Source organism: Sphaeramia orbicularis, chromosome 8, assembly GCF_902148855.1.
Source record: "Sphaeramia orbicularis chromosome 8, fSphaOr1.1, whole genome shotgun sequence".
In the NCBI taxonomy this organism is placed as follows: Eukaryota; Metazoa; Chordata; class Actinopteri; order Kurtiformes; family Apogonidae; genus Sphaeramia; species Sphaeramia orbicularis.
The window spans coordinates 30,492,833-30,511,150 of NC_043964.1; the positions used below are offsets into that span (position 1 = coordinate 30,492,833).

An 18,318-nucleotide genomic window follows, 5' to 3' on the forward strand; every position below is an offset into this window, starting at 1 on the left:
TTGAATTTCCCTCAGGATTAATAAAGTATATCTATACATCTACATCTTTTCATTTTAAATATAGACCTTTCATTAGATTTGTTCAAAGCATTTCACTTCAGAATTCATTTAACGTAATCAGAAATAAATATGGTGTAATGAATAAACTAGTTCCATTTTCAAACCCAAAACATAACCTATAAATTATGTTGTTGATGGAAGTAAGTGCAAATGTATATAATTTCAAGAATAGAAGTAGTTACCCTAATTTTTAAAGCCACAGGTGGTTGAGCAGTTTTTTAATACTTCTTTTAACATTAAAATGTCAAAATGGACCAAAGGGTAACAGATTTTAATACTAGTTTAATCATATTTGGTAATTCACTGTGCAGCAACCCCAATGGTCAACAGATTTCCACGTTATAGATGAATGTTATTCACATTTTCATATTTAAAATATATTTATTTGCGCTGTATTTCTGTGAGTGGGAAATGAAAGACTGCAAAGAAGAGCAACAGCAGAAATAGTGGGAGTACTTTTAGCATTTTTGTCCTTGTAGACTTGCCGTAGTTTCACTTTATTTACATGCGTACTCCCTGCGTGTATGTCTGTGTCTGTGTAGAATGTAGGAACTTTGTTATACTTCATTACTGCCTGCACAACTGCCTCTGCAAAGAACAAACCCGTTTTCTGTTACTGTTCGTGTAGAAAATGAACAGTATTTCAGAGGGATACTCAAAGAACTCTGGCATGAAGTAGACGTTATTGCTACATTGCTTATGGCTAACGGCTAACTCCATCTACAAGTGAAGGTGAAGCCACTGGATAAAAAAAAAAAAACTTATTTCAGCTATAATATGCACTGATATAGGAGTGTGACGTCATAAAGCAAGAGCTTTGTGACGTCAAATGTAAAAGTTACAGTGTATTCTACTGCGGAATATTACCACCATATGCCTCTTGTAGAAGTCAACCCTTGACCTGACCTTTGACCTGCCACTGCATCTCCATTCAGGGTATGGGGCTGTTTTATCACATCACTGCATCCATCACAGCTTTTCTCCTCATTGCCTTAGCTTTGACATATTTAGGCATCGGCCAGGCCAGACTGCTTAGGTCAGTCCATGCTAAGCCAGAGAACACGTTAACTTATGACAGACTTGTTCATTATGCAGCACAAAACAATGCAAGAAAAAGATTATGTCCACACCCAGAGAACTCCACTCAATTTTCTACTAATGATAAATGCACTATGGCACCAGAGAACCGCTTTGACTGTGCAAGAGACAGAGTTCTCAGCCAAAAAGAGTGTGAGGACAGAGGCTGCTGCTATGCCCCTCTGCCTGACACTGCAGGACCACCTTGGTGCTTCTATCCGCATTTGTACCCTGGTTACATCATGGGTCCCCTCAGTCCCACCAGGAGAGGACAGGCTGCCACTCTGACCCGTGCCAAACCCTCCTATCTGCCCAAAGACATCTCCACTCTCCGCCTAGAAGTCATAGAAGAGTCTGCAGGCTGCCTACACCTGACTGTGAGTAACACTGTACATACATGAATGAATGAATGCCTTTATTGTCATTATACATGTACAGTGAAATCGAAAGGGCTATCCTTAATTTGCATGAAGAGGAAAACAGCATAAATCTAAAAATACCATAAGACCAGTAAAAATAAATAAAAACCTGAGTAAAAAACAGTAAGAAAAAAGTCAAGCATACACACATATTCTACAGGTACTACACAGTCCTGATCAGTTCACTGTTATGGAAGATTTATGATAGTTTACTGGCTACATGAACTGAATACGAGACATAACTAAAAAGAAATCCCCTTTCTTTTGAAAAAATATATGTAATATTCAACTGGAGAAACGTTCACATTTAATATATTACAGGAAGCAAATGATACAAGCATTTTGAATTATTGAGAAAAACCCTCTCCATTCTTGTCTTTATGATTTAGGTATTTTCTTGTTTTTCAGAAAGCAAAACTTCAGTTGATCAAATGAATTCACCATATTTCCCAGACTAATGTTATAGTAAATATAGAAGGCTGTAATAAAGCTTGAAGTAAAAAAAATAGAAGTCCTGCAGAAAGACATTTTAGACATATGGCCTTTATTTATTTGTCACAACAAAATGAGAAAAAGTCTAACTGAACTTTTTTATCTTTAAGGTAAAGGACCCGTCATATCCACGGTATGAAGTACAGCTCCTGGGTGAACCTCATTCAGGTGCTCACGGAAAAACTGATTCCCAAGACACTCTCTATAGCACTGAATTCCACCCTGACCCGTTTGGCTTTATGGTACGGCGAAAGTCCAATGGAAGAGTAATGTGAGTATTTCTCCTATGTTTTTATGAATTATTTAGTGTACATTTAATTCAATTCTTGTATTTCCATTTCAGATCATGTTTATTTGGCATGTGATTATTGTTATTCGTCACTCCTCCATACAGTTCATGAAGTTTTCCATTTTCTGTTTTTATGTCAATAATGTGTTATACCTGTCCATGTGAGCAATGAATTTCGCTCTCATTTAGACTATGCAACTCTTTTTTATATTTTCAATACTCATTTATTTCACTTAGCATCCTGTATGATAAATTATTTCTTATTTGATCTATATGTTTTGTGTAAACAGGCTTAAAATGACCATGTGACTCACCCTAAATGAAGATATGTTCAGTCATGTTATGTGTGTTTTCTTCTCTGTGTCTGTCCAGTCTGAACACCACAGTTGCTCCTCTGCTGTTTGCTGACCAGTACCTGCAGCTGTCCACCGCACTGGCCTCCACTTTTGTGTCTGGGCTTGGAGAGCACTACACCTCTCTCCGTCTGGACCTTAACTGGACTTCTCTGACTCTGTGGAACAGAGACATGGCCCCTCATGTAAGTGTACGAATGTTAATACTGTTTTCTGTATTTACTGTGCCGTCTACAAATTCTATATTCATTCTATAGCCAAATAATTTCTGTCTATAGGCTGATGCTAATCTCTATGGCTCCCACCCATTCTACATAGTTCAAGAGGAGGATGGCTTTGCACATGGAGTTTTCCTACTTAACAGCAATGCAGTTGGTAAATTATCCATTTAACACACCACGCATCTATCCCAGTGCTATTTCTGTTCTTCATGAGTTTCTATAGAGCATGATTCAATGCAGTTCAATTCAATATGATTTATATCGCACCAGTTATAATACCTGACTGTCTCATGGTACGTCACAAATTCAGATCAAAGCCTTAAAGGAGTGATAGTTAGCTTTTTTTTTTTAAATGGAATTATGCATTTTAAAACATTTCCCTGTGGTCTACATAAACTGTAAATGCTATGCTTAGGTCTGAATTCTTCATTAATTAAACTCTACAGGTCCATCTTCAACCCTATTTCTGAGTAATGACACCAGAAACGTCGTTTTGAGCGCTGGCCCTTTAAAAGCAAATGAGCCACTTCACACCCCACCCCCTCCAGGTTGTTGACTGTGCTGCTCTGTCCTGTTCAGCCACTTGTGTTTGTTAATACAACCAACAACTGAAAATTTTAGGTAATCAGGTCGAAGTTTGGACATATTGTCAGTATGGACAACAACCACTGCTGCTGACAAACAATTATAGCGTACTTGGAGAAATGTTCATCGGAAGTCTTGACCTTATGTGTGCAAATGTCATGATGTTACTAGTTGTAGATGTAACAAATTAAGCAGGAATTAAAACGGGTTGTAGAAATCCACTCGATTTTTGCCGAAATGAATATAAAGATAGCTTTGCAGCACCTGGAGGGTTCAAATTCAAACTGTATGAACTATTAGGGTCCAAATACACAAATAAAGGTACCAAAGACTAATAAAGGTGGGTTTAGCAAAATATGACCCCTTTAAAAGGTCTATATGGAGAGGGAACTCTACAGATCCTCCAGGAATAAGCCCAAGGTGACACCAGGGTGGAAAAACTTCTTTTATAGAAGGATAAAACCTCAGACAGAACTGTGGTCCAGGTACGCAGCCATCTGCTTTGTTTGGCTAGGCTTAATGGAAGGAGGAGAGAGAAAAGAACAGCACAGATACTGGACGACACTGGGAAACACCAGAATGAATGGAGTCCAGAACAAGACATCAGAACCAAACAGCTAAAGAACCAGAGATACTTGGAGAGAGGAACAGGAAGAGAGAGGAAAACCACAAAGTTAGTGACAAATAATTGTGACATGTACAATACATGGAAAGAGACAGATAAAGAAACAGCGAGAGAGGAGGAAGAGGAGAAGTGCTCAATCCATCACTGTTCCTTCAGCAGCCTACGACGATATATCTGAAACAAAGTGACAGTGCAGCATCATCAGAGCCAAACCTAACTATACGCTTTGTCAAAAAGGAAGATTTTAAACTATCATCACTCATTTATCCATATAGTTGTGATAATGTTTATCATATAGTTCCATAGATGGTAGAGGTTTCTATTATTTGTACTAACTGTTGTAGTAGTAGTATATCCACTGTTAATACTCACTATGTAGTAGTAGTATATCCACTGTTAATACTTGTTATGTAGTAGTAGTACATCCGCTGTTAATACTTGTATTTGTAGTACATCCACTGTTAATACTTGTTATGTAGTAGTAGTATATCCACTGTTAATACTTGTTATGTAGTAGTAGTAGTAGTAGTACATCCACTGTTAATACTTGTATTTGTAGTAGTAGTACATCCACTGTTAATACTTGTTATGTAGTAGTAGTATATCCACTGTTAATACTTGTTATGTAGTAGTAGTATATCCACTGTTAATACTTGTTATGTAGTAGTAGTATATCCACTGTTAATACTTGTATTTGTAGTAGTAGTACATCCACTGTTAATACTTGTTATGTAGTTGTAGTATTAACAGTCATGGACTTTTGTTCTGGTTATTAGTAATTATACTAACACGAGCTGATCTACTTTTGACAGTTCTAGTTCAGTTATCTGTGCATCAATTGCATTCATGTGTCTCCCCCTACTTCCCCCACTTCTCCCTCTCTCCCCCAGTCTCTCTCTCACTTTTTCTCCTCCTTTACCCTCTCTCTTTTACCCCAACTGGTCAAGGCAGACGTCCATCCTCCAGGAGTTCAGGTCTCCTTGAGGTTTCTGCCTGTTAAAAGGAAGTTTTTCCTCACCACTGTCACCAGTCACAAGTGTTTGCTCTTGGAGGATTTTGTTGGTTTTCTGTAAATTGGCTTCAGAGTCTGGTTCCAACCGGCTCTATATGTAAAGTGTCATGAGATAACTTTTGTTAAGATTTGGTGCTATATAAATACAATGTGATTTGATTTGATTTTAAGCCTAGTCTTGGAGAGTGTCTGCCCTCTGGCTTCATGCATAATTATACAGATAAAGTGCATATATGAATGTTTTATTTGTTTTCTTTAGAGGTGGTGCTGCAGCCAACTCCTGCACTCACCTGGGTCGCCATTGGTGGAATCCTGGACCTGTTTGTTTTCTTAGGTCCTGATCCTCAGAGTGTCATTCGACAGTACCTCCAGGTGATTGGTATGACTTTACTGTTTTGACATTTCTTAATCATCCTCCAACAGCTGTATCCTTTGAGCCAACAGGAGAATGGTGGTATGAGTATATTTGGATCTATTTATCTCCAGGTTACCCTATGATGCCTCCTTATTGGTCACTTGGTTTCCATCTATGTCGTTGGGGCTATACAACTTCTAATACAACGCGGAAGGTGGCACAGCGCATGCATGCTGCTAACTTTCCCATGGTAAATGAAGCATGCAGCAGGCTGACATGGAAGTGATAATTAAGGATTTTTCCTATATAGATAAATTCATAATTGACACTGTTAATATTAGAGATGTTTTCTAACAGGTTTTATGTATGTGTGAAAATTGTCAGTATTAATTACAAAGTGTTAAATTCAGTTTTTATAAGTCCAATCAACACTTAACCAATCTTGAAAATGTGCTTCAACATTTGCTGTGACTTTATCAGATGCTCACAGTGCATCGCATTACGCTGACATCCAATTACAACTGAGATGATTTTTGCATTTGTTATTCCCAGGATGTGCAGTGGAACGACCTAGACTATGCAAATAAACGCAGGGTCTTCACCTTTGACCCCTGGAGGTTTGGGGACCTCCCAGAGATGGTGGAGGAGTTTCATAAGAGAGGCATGAAGTACATCCTTATTCTGGTGTGACATTAAGTTTTTACATTTTAAAGACCACAGAAACTGACATTGATCTATTCTTCATTTTATGATAGTTTTATAAGAAACCGAGATGAATCAGTTTATTAATTGTTTGATCTGCTAATGATGTCTGTAACTGCACATAAGTAATCATTAACTGTGTGTTACCACTAGATGGCAGCAATACTGTCTTGATTTGTGACTGATTTGTGCTTCAGGATCCTGGGATCAGCAGCACTAGCCCCCCTGGAACTTACCCTCCCTTTGATAACGGACTCAAACGTGATGTGTTCATTAAAAACACTACAGGAAACATTCTGATAGGGAAGGTTAGACCTCTTTTTTGCGGGAAACATCTAATTAATGGGTGTGTTCATTTCAGTCTGCGTATCTTTTATCATAGGTGTGGTTGTTTGTGCACCAATAATGCCTTTTCCCATACTGTGTAACCAGGTGTGGCCCGGCCCTACAGCCTTCCCCGACTTCACCAACCCAGAGACCAGACAATGGTGGGAAGACTGTATCAGAGATTTTCATTCAAAAGTGCCTGTGGACGGTTTGTGGATTGTGAGTATGTACAGACATGAATATGACATGAAAAGCACATGTATCTGGATGGTTTTCAGCACAAAATACTGAAATGAACACATGACATCATTCAAGTAGTGAATCACTTTATTCTCCACTCAGGATATGAATGAACCTGCCAGTTTTGTTCAGGGCTCAGTAGAGGGTTGTCCTGATAGTGATATTGAGAATCCACCGTATACGCCCAGTAAGTTTTACGTATGCACCCAGGTTTTCATTCTGTTTTGCTGCTCGGTATACAAATATTATTAGGTTTATGTCAAGGGATAAGTATGATTTTTTAGAAGTTGGGTTGTATTCGGCACTTGTCCATCCTTATTATATTACCTGCTGTAGATTGCAGTCAGTGTGGTCCTATTTTGGAGAAGGTCACAGGAGTACCAGCATGGAACCAAACCATTGTACTCATGTAGATAGAGCTGGCTACAAAATGTTATTTTAGCTAAGACTGATTAAAGGAAATAACAATGAGGCTTATTCTACTGTTACTTTTGTGAAAGTAAGGTCTTAACTTTGATCAAATGTGACTTGAAAAATGCCTTAAAATGCCATAAATTTGGCTTCCTCAAACCTGCAGGAACCTGTTTGCGTATTTTAGTGTATGTTTTGTGTATTTCAGCATACTTTTTGTGTATTTTAGCACATTTTTGTGTATTTTGATGTGTGTTTTGTGTATATTATTGTTTTTTTTTTGTATTTTAGTGCATGTTAATGTATTTTTGTACATCTTAGTGTATATTAAGCACAAGTCTCATTGTTATTTTTGTGAATGCAAAGTCTTAAATTTGACCAAAGCTGCCTTGAAAAATGTCATAAAATCTCATAAATTTGGCTTCTTCAAACCTGTAGATATCGTGAAAGTATTCACAATATTTACAGCATTTTAATACTTGTTGTGTAGCTGCCCTCTCTGTCTCTGAGTGTCATAGTTCATCTGTAACATCATACATTATGTGTTTATGTGAAGAAATGTAGGCTATGTATCACACACAGAGCTGAGGAAATGTGGTACCAAAAGTAAGGAATGTCTAAATACATTGTACATTTAGACAGATAGGATTTTTTAGGTGAGTTTTTAAGTGGTTAAAATACTATTACATCATTTCAACACTTTAAGTGCTTCCTTAAAATGGCGTTCTACTGACTGACATCTACTGAAAGTAATATCTTGACTAGGGATGAATACCTCATACAACCATATTCCAAAAATCCACACAATCCCTTTAAAATCAACTAAATGACAGTACACAAAATGACTGCACAGGATGTTAAATGACTTTGTTACCTGTCGTATAAACAGGGGTGGTTGGTGGCCAGTTAAACTCAGGAACCCTTTGTATGTCAGCCCAGCAGAGGCTGTCCAGTCACTACAACCTGCACAACATGTACGGGCTGACCGAAGCCTACGCCACTCACAGGTCAGACTACATGGAGGTCAAGCATTAGTGGAACAGTTGTAGTATGTTTACGGGAGTGTAATTATTTTAATGCGAGTGGTGAAAGTAACAAGTTTTGATGTAACAGTAGAAGTAGCTGTCCTCTTCAAATGATTTATAGAGCAATATTGTTTTGTTTACTTTTTATTTGGTTTCCATCTTTAGTGCTCTCGTGAAGGTACGTGGGAAGAGACCCTTTGTCTTGTCTCGGTCGTCTTATCCGAGCATTGGACAGTTTTCTGGAGTGTGGACAGGTGACGTCAGGAGTGACTGGGAGCAGCTTCGATACTCCATCCCTGGTGAGGACAACTAGTCTGAAAAAATGCTCTTTACAAACATCTGAATTCATGTGATTATTTTGTCTTCTGAGATAATGACCCGCAGATATTCATCAGGTTTTTAATGAACTGTATGTGGCTGAATAAGAGCCTCAAACAAACCATAAAGAGTATTTTATCCTTTTTGAAGTAGCATCAGACCACCTGATAAATTCAGTGACCTTTTGCACCTTCCTCTACACCTGTTCCCCTGCAGCGGTGTTGCAGTTCAGCCTGTTTGGGGTGCCCTTGGTAGGGGCAGACATCTGTGGGTTTGGAGGTGACACCACCGAGGAGCTGTGTGTGCGATGGATGCAGCTCGGGGCCTTCTACCCATTCATGAGGAACCACAATGATAAGCCAAATGCTGTGAGACACTGATCCTGTTTGTTTCTATGCTTTTTGCACATCTTTGTTTATATCAGTTTGCTAATGCTCACTGTATTTAAACAAGTTTGAAAGTTTTTTACTAAGTCAAGGGATTTTCCACTGGTTCATTAGCAGTCTGTCTCTTTCATGTATTATGAATAGGGGTAATTTGACCCTGTTTCATTGTGTGTTTCAATGCTTATCTGTCTCACAGCCTCAGGAGCCCTATGTATTTGGGAAGAAAGCCCAGGCTGCCATGCGGAGTGTGTTAAATCTTCGCTACTCCCTTCTACCGTTCCTTTACACACTTTTCCATCATGCACACACCTCTGCTGACACAGTAGCGAGGCCACTCTTCCTGGAGTATGTATTCTGTCCTTCATTTATCTCTTTTTCTCTTTTCTTCTCATTTTTTTATACTTTAGACAAAGTGTAGTTGCTCCAAGTGATAAAGACTTCCAAGTCTGTGCATAGGCCTCAGAGAATAACACACAGTGTTCTAAATACATTCTAATATTTTTGTTTATTGTAAGTTTTAACCGTTTTGTAGAGCTCAGTGCCAAATAGTGTTTTATTCCATTCTTTCTTCTATCATCCTACATAAATGAAATTATATAGAGCACATTTGTATCACTATTTACTCTTCACTTCCAAAAACATTTGTGCTCTGTATGTTAGGTTTCCTTCTGACCCAAACTGTCAGACAATAGATCGGCAGTTTTTGTGGGGGAGTTCACTTCTCATCACTCCAGTCTTAGAGCCAGGGGTAGAAGAGCTGGCAGCCTATCTCCCTCCTGGGACTTGGTATAGCATCCACAATGTAAGTTACACCGCACTGTTCAGATTCTTCTTTATGTGACAGCAGCGCTGGCATAAGAGTCATGAGACAAGGTGTACATCTCAAATGTTCAGTCTGTTTTTTAGTATGTGTGAGGCGTACGTTCATGTGTTTCTCATTTGGTTCATGTTTGCATTTCTTTCTGAAGGGTCAGCCTTTCTACAGTAAAGGTCAGTATCTACTCCTGCCAGCCCTTCTGGACACCATCAACATCCATGTGAGGGAGGGACACATTATCCCCCGACAGGTGGGTGAAACCAAAGTACTATGTGCTGATTTAAACACAGTTCAGTAGCAGACAAAATGTGGCAGATTAATTATTAATAAAATATTTGAGAACAGAAAATGTCTCATTCTACATAATTTACAGAGGTGGAAATTACAACAGGTGAGACATACAAAGCTATTTCTACTGAACTGAATTATGTTTGAGGTTGGTGTTAAATAAACACCATGTGCACACAAGAGATTGTGAAACCATTCATACATTATCCCTGTGCTCACTGTTTGTTTTATAATGGATGAAGTGTTTTGTTGGAAGTAACTGTCATGAGTTTAAAACTTCAAAACAAACCTTCTCACTCGACAGAGAAAACGTGCATTTTTCTTCTCATTTCATCATATTTTCTTTGATTTGCTTTCTTTGACAAGGAGCCTGCTTTGACAACCACGGCCTCACGCGGAAACCCCTTCTTCTTAACGGTGGCTTTGTCAGCGGGGGGCTGGGCCTGGGGGGACTTGTTCTGGGATGATGGGGATAGTCTTGGCACTTTTGAAACAGGAAGTTATTGTTATTTGATCTTCGTTGCTGGACAGGTAGGAAAGAGATGTGATGGGTATTTATGTGCCAATGGCAGGATGAAGTAATGTTTTGGATTTTATGTGTATATATAGAAAAGAAAGATGAAGTATATATGTCTATCTCAGTGTCAGGTTGTGAGTGAGCCACAGAGACTGAATGGGGACCTGGATGGTCTGGTGCTGGGAGGTATACAGGTGTTTGGAGTACCTTCACCTCCTCGATATGTGTTAGCCAATGGGGAGAAAGTCAGGGATTTCACCTATCGTAGTGACACAAAGGTGAGCCTGCTTAATGATGCCATTAATGTTATTTACCTTGTGTCTACGCAGCATGTCTACAGTATGGCGTCTGCTTTATCATTATCAGGTTTTTGTAGCTTAATGTGCAACCATTCTGTCAGTTTAACTTTATTTGTGTCTTTCTCTTCCCAAAGGCTTTAACAGTGACTGGCCTGGCCTTGTCCATGTCACAGGTTTTCACCGTCCAATGGGCTCTTTGATGAACTGGATTTAAATACTTACACTAAAGGATCATTGATGTCCAAAGGAAACCCTGGATCAAGGATAGAAGCCTTTGTCAATGTATATATTTTATAGCTATTAATAATTCTATTTTTAAAACTGCCTTTTACATGATTTTTTATTGAACCACTAATAAAATAACCATAAAAGATCACTTTGTCTGAAGTAGTGGATACTGAACTTAATTTTACTGCTTAATGTTTATGATGATTGTTACATGTTATTGCAGTTATTATATTTAATGATTATACCAATTACTTACTTAACTATACCGATGTATGGCATTATATTTTATTGCCATCATAGTTTAATAAAATAAAATTACCTTTATGCTTTACAGCCAGAGGTCTTAATAAGGGTAATTTCATTCATTCATCCAACCATCGTTTTTTTCAGCCTATATGAACCCACACACATCTTAGTGTTCTTTTACTCTGTCGTTAGTTCCCTTGGAAAACACAAATTTTCAACAGTGTCAAGGTATATAAGGTAAAATAAAGAAAATGGAAGACCATGAGACAAAAAAGGAATAAAATCATGAAACATGATGTGGGAATAACAATATAGTGCTTAAATAATGAAGTTATATTCATTTTTATGCCTGTTTCATCCATTAGTTTGCAGTGTATTAGTATGGTGAGGGTTAATTCATTTCACACCAACACAAGTATCCCTTTACACTTTAATAATTAACATGATTAAATTATTCTTTTTTTTTTTTTGGACTAAACACCAGGATCTTTGTTTGACCTATTTAAGTAAATAGAAAAAATAATGAGTAATCTGTAATAATCATGATTTTGATTCATCATCATGGTTTCAGTATTCCAGTAAAAAGATGCTCTGAGTCCAGTTCTGGTCCTGATGATGGATCAACAGCATCTGCAAATGACCTTTAAACGTCACTTATGACGAAAACGGGCAGATTTTATTATAGGCTTGCTCTGATTATGCTTCTGGTTTATTAGAAAATACAGGTTTATATATTATTTTCATATGTGTGTTTTTGTCCTTTCTGTGTTGTCTGAAATCTAAAATTCCCGGTTTGCGATGGAAAAAGCCTTTGCGCTTCCGGAAGCAACGAAATTTGGGGGATTGGTCTGGAGCTGGTAAGTCAAGCTTCATAGACGTTAACAAACGTAACCGGAAGTGCAGTGACGTATCCCTAAAAAATAAAACCCTGATACTTTTACAAAAGCGTCCCTATATGTGTGTCTAACGGGAGATGTTTTATTGTGAAAGTCACATCCGGAAGTGTCATTTTTAGTCTAGAAACAGCAGCATGTCAAACATTTGGTGTCACTATCGGAAAACACAGGGATACAAACAAGACTCCACTTCGTAACAGCAAAGGTATAACCTCGAGAAAAGCGGTGGAAGCTCGCCGGAGCATGGTGGTCGGTCCCCGGGGCCTGTTGGGATGGATGTCCGGTATGGGCTGTAGACTCCTGCGGCGGGACTGAAGGTGAGCTCCGCCGCTTGGCCCCGTTTCCCTACATGCGGTTTGCTATTCATTCATTGCTCCAGCTGGAACAGGTGTTGTCAACATTCAGGATGGATACATTTCACCGCTACTAGTGGATAAGGTGACATTGTTTGTTTTTTTTGGGGACGTTTGACTGTCACGTAAAACAAACTTTAAAGTTGCTGTTAGCCGTTGGTCTGTCCTGGCAGTTCCACTGAAATATTAATGCACAAGATGGTACCTGCTCAGGCCAGAAATGCAGAGTAAATGTGTTTTTCTTCGTCTGGATATGTTCGGAAATACTGCTGCGGTGGCAAAAGCCTGGTCCCGGGCTGCTCTCCTCTTCCTCCTCATCCTCCTCATCATCCTCCTCCTCCCTGGAAAGCTGATGGAGCCCCCGACATCATGGCACGCCTCGGCTACACAGGATACTCCGAGGATGTTACCGTAGTGTCGGCTACTCCTGAAACTCACCACAGCAGAACAGCCAAAGACCACCTTCAAACACCCTCAGCTAAAAAAATACAGGCCGATTTCATATTTAACCTTATGCTATCACTAAAACTGACCATTATTTTCACTGTCGACTTGTATCAAATGATGAGTAAAGTGTTTCCCAAAAGCCAACATGATGTCCTCAAACGCATCATTCAGGGCATTCATTAAAGAAACCAGAAAATAATTAAAATCCAGCAGATAATTGAGGCTTGAACTGACTGTTGAATGCCAAAATAATCAGTTTCATAGTCAGATAATCATCAGTTCTTAACACAAACAAAAAACAGTAAACCAAGGATAAAAATCATCATAGTGTGCATTGCATCTTGGGTAATCGCTAATATATCTCTAAACTCTCACTAATGTTTGAGCTTTTTTTTGTTTAGTTGATGAATATGATAGGTACTTTCTAATGCGCTTGCGTTGTTATTTCTTGTCTCATTCTCACACTAATATTTAATCTTATATGTAGACGTTTTCCCATATATATAGTTTTTTAAAGTGTTGCATTGTGCAATATAAAACGCAAAGTAACAATTTTGCATTTGTCTTTGAGGAATTAAAGTTGCATCTCATGATGATAAGTAAACAAGTCTGACTAGAGTAATCAGCCGTTGCACTTTCTAGTACGGCAGGTAAAACCAGCCAGTGGTTGCAGGGTTTCTGCATATTGGTTTTATTAACTCATTTCAAATCTGTTTAAACAGTTGTATTTATATTTCAGAGCACACATGAGCCTGCTCTACATGCTGTCTCACATCTTCAAAGCCTATAAACATTTTCAGTGTGAGTCATCAATAATGTTTCCTCATAACTTACCCAGTCTGTGCAGAGTCCGCTGGAACCTTGTTTTGCAGGCTTCTTTGTGGTTGGCCTTTTCAGCTGCTCCAGGCACGTTGGTATACAGTCAAATGAAAAGGGGTGCTCAGTACTCACTCCTCCATTCAAATGTCAGCGTGACAACTTAATTAATGTGGCCCAGAGGTGAGAAGCTGAGACCCTGGAAACTTGTGGCTTCTATACTCGCAGCTAAATTTCCATGGTGTAAGTTTCAAGCTCTTATTAAAAGCTCTCTTGTTGATGGGTTATCTGTTAGAAGTTTGCAAAAAATGTGAAGTATTCTGCAGGTCACAGTGGAATTAGACCTAGTTTAGGATGGTGTTTCAGTCCTGAGGATGTGAGTCATTTGATAAAACGGTAAAAGGTCAGAGAGGAGAGGCGGTGTGTACAGGCACACTGAGGTGTTGACAGCATAAAAGATGAAGTGAGAGGAGTCTGTCCTTTAACAGCTGGGCTGCCAGCCGGAATGGGTGCTATCAAACAGACTGACTCTGTAATCACATACAGACCAAAATAACCACTGGATAGTAGCAGCAGCAAAGGGAATATATTATTTCTGTTTGGAGGCGACGGAAAACCAGTCGTGTGTCATCTTTAAAACCCCAGCCTGTCATTATCCACGTTATGTTGAGTGTTTTATCTGACGTGCAGGAGTATATGTTTGACATTATCTTACCATAAAGTCATCTGCACAGGTGTTCCTCAGGGATGTATGAGTTGTCTCATTGTGTTTACATTACGCAGAAATGATTACACAATAAGTCATCCCCACACTTTTATTGTCAAGTTTTCTCATGACTCTGCTATCCTGAGACTAGGAATGCACTGATTGTGACACTCTAGCCCAATATCCATATTTAAAATGCCAATATTGATGCTACTTTCTGTTTGTTATCTTGTTTTTGTTGTTTTTCATCACTCCCTGTGTACCAGGAATTTAAAAAAAATCTTCACTATACAGTCGCAGAAAAAATTATTAGACCACCCTTGTTTTCTTCAATTTCTTGTTCATTTTAATGCCTGGTACAACTAAAGGTACATTTGTTTGGACAAGTATTATGATAACAACAAAAATAGCTCATAAGAGTTTAATTTAAGAGCTCATATCTAGCCATTTTCCATGGTTTTCTTGATAATAACCAAAATCACTTAAGTTGTTGCATCAATAGCTATGGCATTGTACAGACAAAACAGTGCTTTTAGGCATTCCATGTTTTCTTTTCAGTCTATTTTAGTCACATGATACACACAGGAGTTAGTACTTGCTTGCATAACTATTGTTTTTGATGACTTTTGATGGTCTAATAATTTCTTCCCTGACTGTATATAAAAATGTGATAACTTATTCAGCTCTTCATCACATTCTCTTAATCAAGCCTTAACTCATTGAAAATTACACAACCGAACAGATTTAATATTGGCCACTACCATCAGTTAAATGACATCTCATATCACAGTTTCAGCAAGTATTAACCAATGTTTGGGTGCTATAAGAGATCATCCCTGGAGCAGACACTGAGATTTCTGGCTGTAGTTTGTTGAAACAGAAGAAATTACTTTTGATCGAGAACATGTGGGGGATTGTTCTCCACCACTGGTTCATAACTGCTGAATTACACAGGTTCATTTTTCCTCGAGTGAACATACTGACTGTAATCTGTTTTGGAATGCCCAGGTGAATTAATTCTACGTAGGATCCAACAGTGTCTCTACTTCTGGCAAAGTCTCGTGGTGTGTGGGGTTGGACAGAGGGCACTGATGTTATTTGATCATGCTGTGATGGAGAGCATGTTATGAAATTTCAGTTTGATTTGGTAAAAAAATATAAGGGAAAAGATACCTGAATAAGTGAAAAAAAGCTCTCATCATTCTGTAAGGGAATCTCTTGAGCTCAGGACATAAGGGTGTGAAATGAGGCGTTGTTGTTTATAGCATGTACGTGGATGTACTTTAAAATTGTAGAGCCATAGCTGCAGATATTAAGTATTTACTGTGGTATGTGACAATATGACCAGTATCTGTAGAGATGAATAAAGTACTGCTGAATAGTCAGGGTATAAAGACACTGAGCACTCAACATGGTCCATCCTGGCTCATTTACAAGTGGATTAGTGTAATGCTTGAAGTGGTTCGCATCCAAATAGTTCACTACCTGCTAGTGTGTAGTATTAGCCATATGTCAGGGCTTGTAGATAGTGTTCTCCTGAATTCAGTTAACTACAACAAAATTATCAAGTAAATACCATTTGGAGCCTTTATATAAGCTTCTAAACATTTTTTTTTTCTTAAAACATCTGATTAGATTTACATCTGATTAGATTTTATGTACATACATTTTCCATCAAAGCAAGAGGTGACTGATGGGAGTTTTATTGTAGCAGGTAGTTCACTGTTTATGGTGGAAAAAGTCATGCTCATGCCTATTTTTAATCCAATTTGGGTGCTTATGTATTTTTTTTTTAAAAGAAAGCATGCAGACATATAGCATTTCTTAGAACAGGCAACCACACCTATACACTGGAGCATAATGTTTAGAATCCTCCCCATCCTTAATAATAAAACAAAAACAAAATGTAAATAGAAAAGCACTCAGAGAGCACAGACCTCCACCAAGGCAGATCAGTCCCCCCCAATCACCACCAAATGTGATCAACATTTCCTGAAATTTTCATCCAAATCCATCCATAACTTTTTGACGTATCTTGCTAACAGACAGACAATCAAACCCCCCCCCCCCATCACCACCAAAATTTAATCATTTGTTTCTTGTGCCAGTATCAACATTTCCTGAAAATTTCATGAAAATCTGTCCATAACATTTTGAGTTATCTTGCTAAAAGACAAACAAACAGACAGACAAACCCCGATGAAAACATAACCTCCACCGTTACACTTGGCGGAGGTAATAAGTCAAGTGATGGCTCAGTCATACCAGCTCATGCCTGGAGTTCATGCCAGTAGACTTCCTGTCTGGGGTCTGGCATCAGGAAGTGGGGTGCCTGCTTAATCAGGCAGAGGTAAACATGCCCTCTGAGGAAAGAGGAGGGAACATTCCTCAGATGGAGTGGGGAGTACATGTCAGAATGTTCAGCCAGCAAGAAAACACAACTATACTCATGAAGTGTGTCCACAGGATCACATTAAAGCTTTGTGAAGGAAAATGAATGTGAAAGGTGGTGGAATAGATGAAAAACAAGTCTGACTCTAACTGCTTTGAACACTAATGTCTTTTTTAAAGAAGCACAGCTATAAAAGGACTCCACGCTGCAGCAGAAAATAGGATATTATACTTTTTGACACAGGGCTTTGAATCTGTCACACACTGGCGCTGTGATGTGCAGAGTTCAGTTCAGCATATCACAGCGCTCATGTTGATGGCATCTGTCGGCTACTGATAACCACATGGAATTTCACACGGGTTTAGTGTAGTGTGTTTGCACATGTCTTTGTGAGCATACTCGTATGTGTGTGTACTGTGTACAAAAGGTGGGACACACTATCACTGCACTACCAGGTCCTTTGAATGTCTGTTAGTACAGGCAGGTGTGTACGCAAGGAAAATGTGGCACAGGGAAATGCTGAACAAGTACAGAGGGAAGAGGGGATTCATGGGAGCTCTGCAGTAAGGACACTGCAGTAAATGCAAGCACATACAGGACAGTGTAGGTGAAGGGTAGGACTGGAGGATCTGTGCAGCCCTGTACAGCACTGTTCTATCACATTGTTCTGAAAATATTTAACTTACCCCAACTGATCTCTCACATTATCTTACATGTATTTTTCCTTTTTTTCCTGTTTTCTGTTTCTGTCATTCCTTCTCTGCTGTCCAAAACTCCTTCTCCTACTCCTGAATGTTCTTCTCCAGAGGATGGGCCCAGTGTCCCAGTGCCTGAGGAGATGTCTTTGGGTCGGCTCCTGCGGCGTGCCTCCTCCAAGGCCTCCGACCTCCTGACCTTTAACCCCGGGGCTGGGGGCTCATCTTTACGCTCAGGCCTGGATGGCGAGATCATCTTCTCCAAAAATAATGTTTGTGTGCACCCTGCAGAGCCCCTGCCTGGCCTGGCAGAGCACCACCCAGGTGAGGTGGACTGAATTACACATTATGTTCTGTATGAAGGCTTCAAGGCTGAAACACTGTTTCTTTTTACTTGCTTGTTAATGCTACAAGAAGTAAAGGCTTACTTCTGAAAGCAAAGGGAAATACTTTTACATGCCTATTTACACATGTCAAGCATGTGTGAGTTGAAGATAATGACTAAATTGTGCAGTATGTTTGTATACTTCTACTAGCGCTTAGTCTGACACAATTATTACATAATTGCCTCAAAGCAATTATTTAATAACTAATTGCTTCAGTTCTTATGCATCAAAATAGTGGAATGAAACTGACAGAAATGTTACATTTCCATCACTATTTGGATGTTGTTTTCACCCGTTTAAGGCGTTATTGCTGGTCTTTCAATGCTGGAATAGTC

General features: G+C 38.9%; 2 protein-coding genes across 2 annotated transcripts in view; both read left to right on the forward strand.

Moving 5' to 3' along the window:
• The first annotated feature begins 489 nt into the window (after positions 1-489).
• On the forward strand, positions 490-11,198 carry gaa (alpha glucosidase). The gene is made up of 19 exons (XM_030140558.1): positions 490-1,514; positions 2,159-2,319; positions 2,710-2,875; positions 2,969-3,065; positions 5,393-5,512; positions 5,620-5,738; positions 6,041-6,172; positions 6,388-6,498; positions 6,623-6,736; positions 6,860-6,944; positions 8,058-8,175; positions 8,359-8,492; positions 8,728-8,879; positions 9,094-9,242; positions 9,558-9,699; positions 9,866-9,964; positions 10,369-10,533; positions 10,645-10,797; positions 10,953-11,198. Exons 1-19 carry the CDS (start codon positions 999-1,001, stop codon positions 11,016-11,018), a joined length of 2,799 nt encoding a protein of 932 aa, XP_029996418.1. The 5' UTR covers positions 490-998; the 3' UTR covers positions 11,019-11,198.
• Positions 11,199-12,315: 1,117 nt separating this feature from the next.
• The window catches only part of tbc1d16 (TBC1 domain family, member 16), a 29,626-nt gene continuing 23,623 nt past the window's right edge, over positions 12,316-18,318 (forward strand). The window contains exons 1-2 of the mRNA XM_030140559.1: positions 12,316-12,505; positions 17,709-17,921. Of these exons, the coding sequence (XP_029996419.1) occupies positions 17,741-17,921 (181 nt within the window). The 5' untranslated portion in view covers positions 12,316-12,505; positions 17,709-17,740. The remainder of the gene's footprint in view (positions 12,506-17,708; positions 17,922-18,318) is intronic.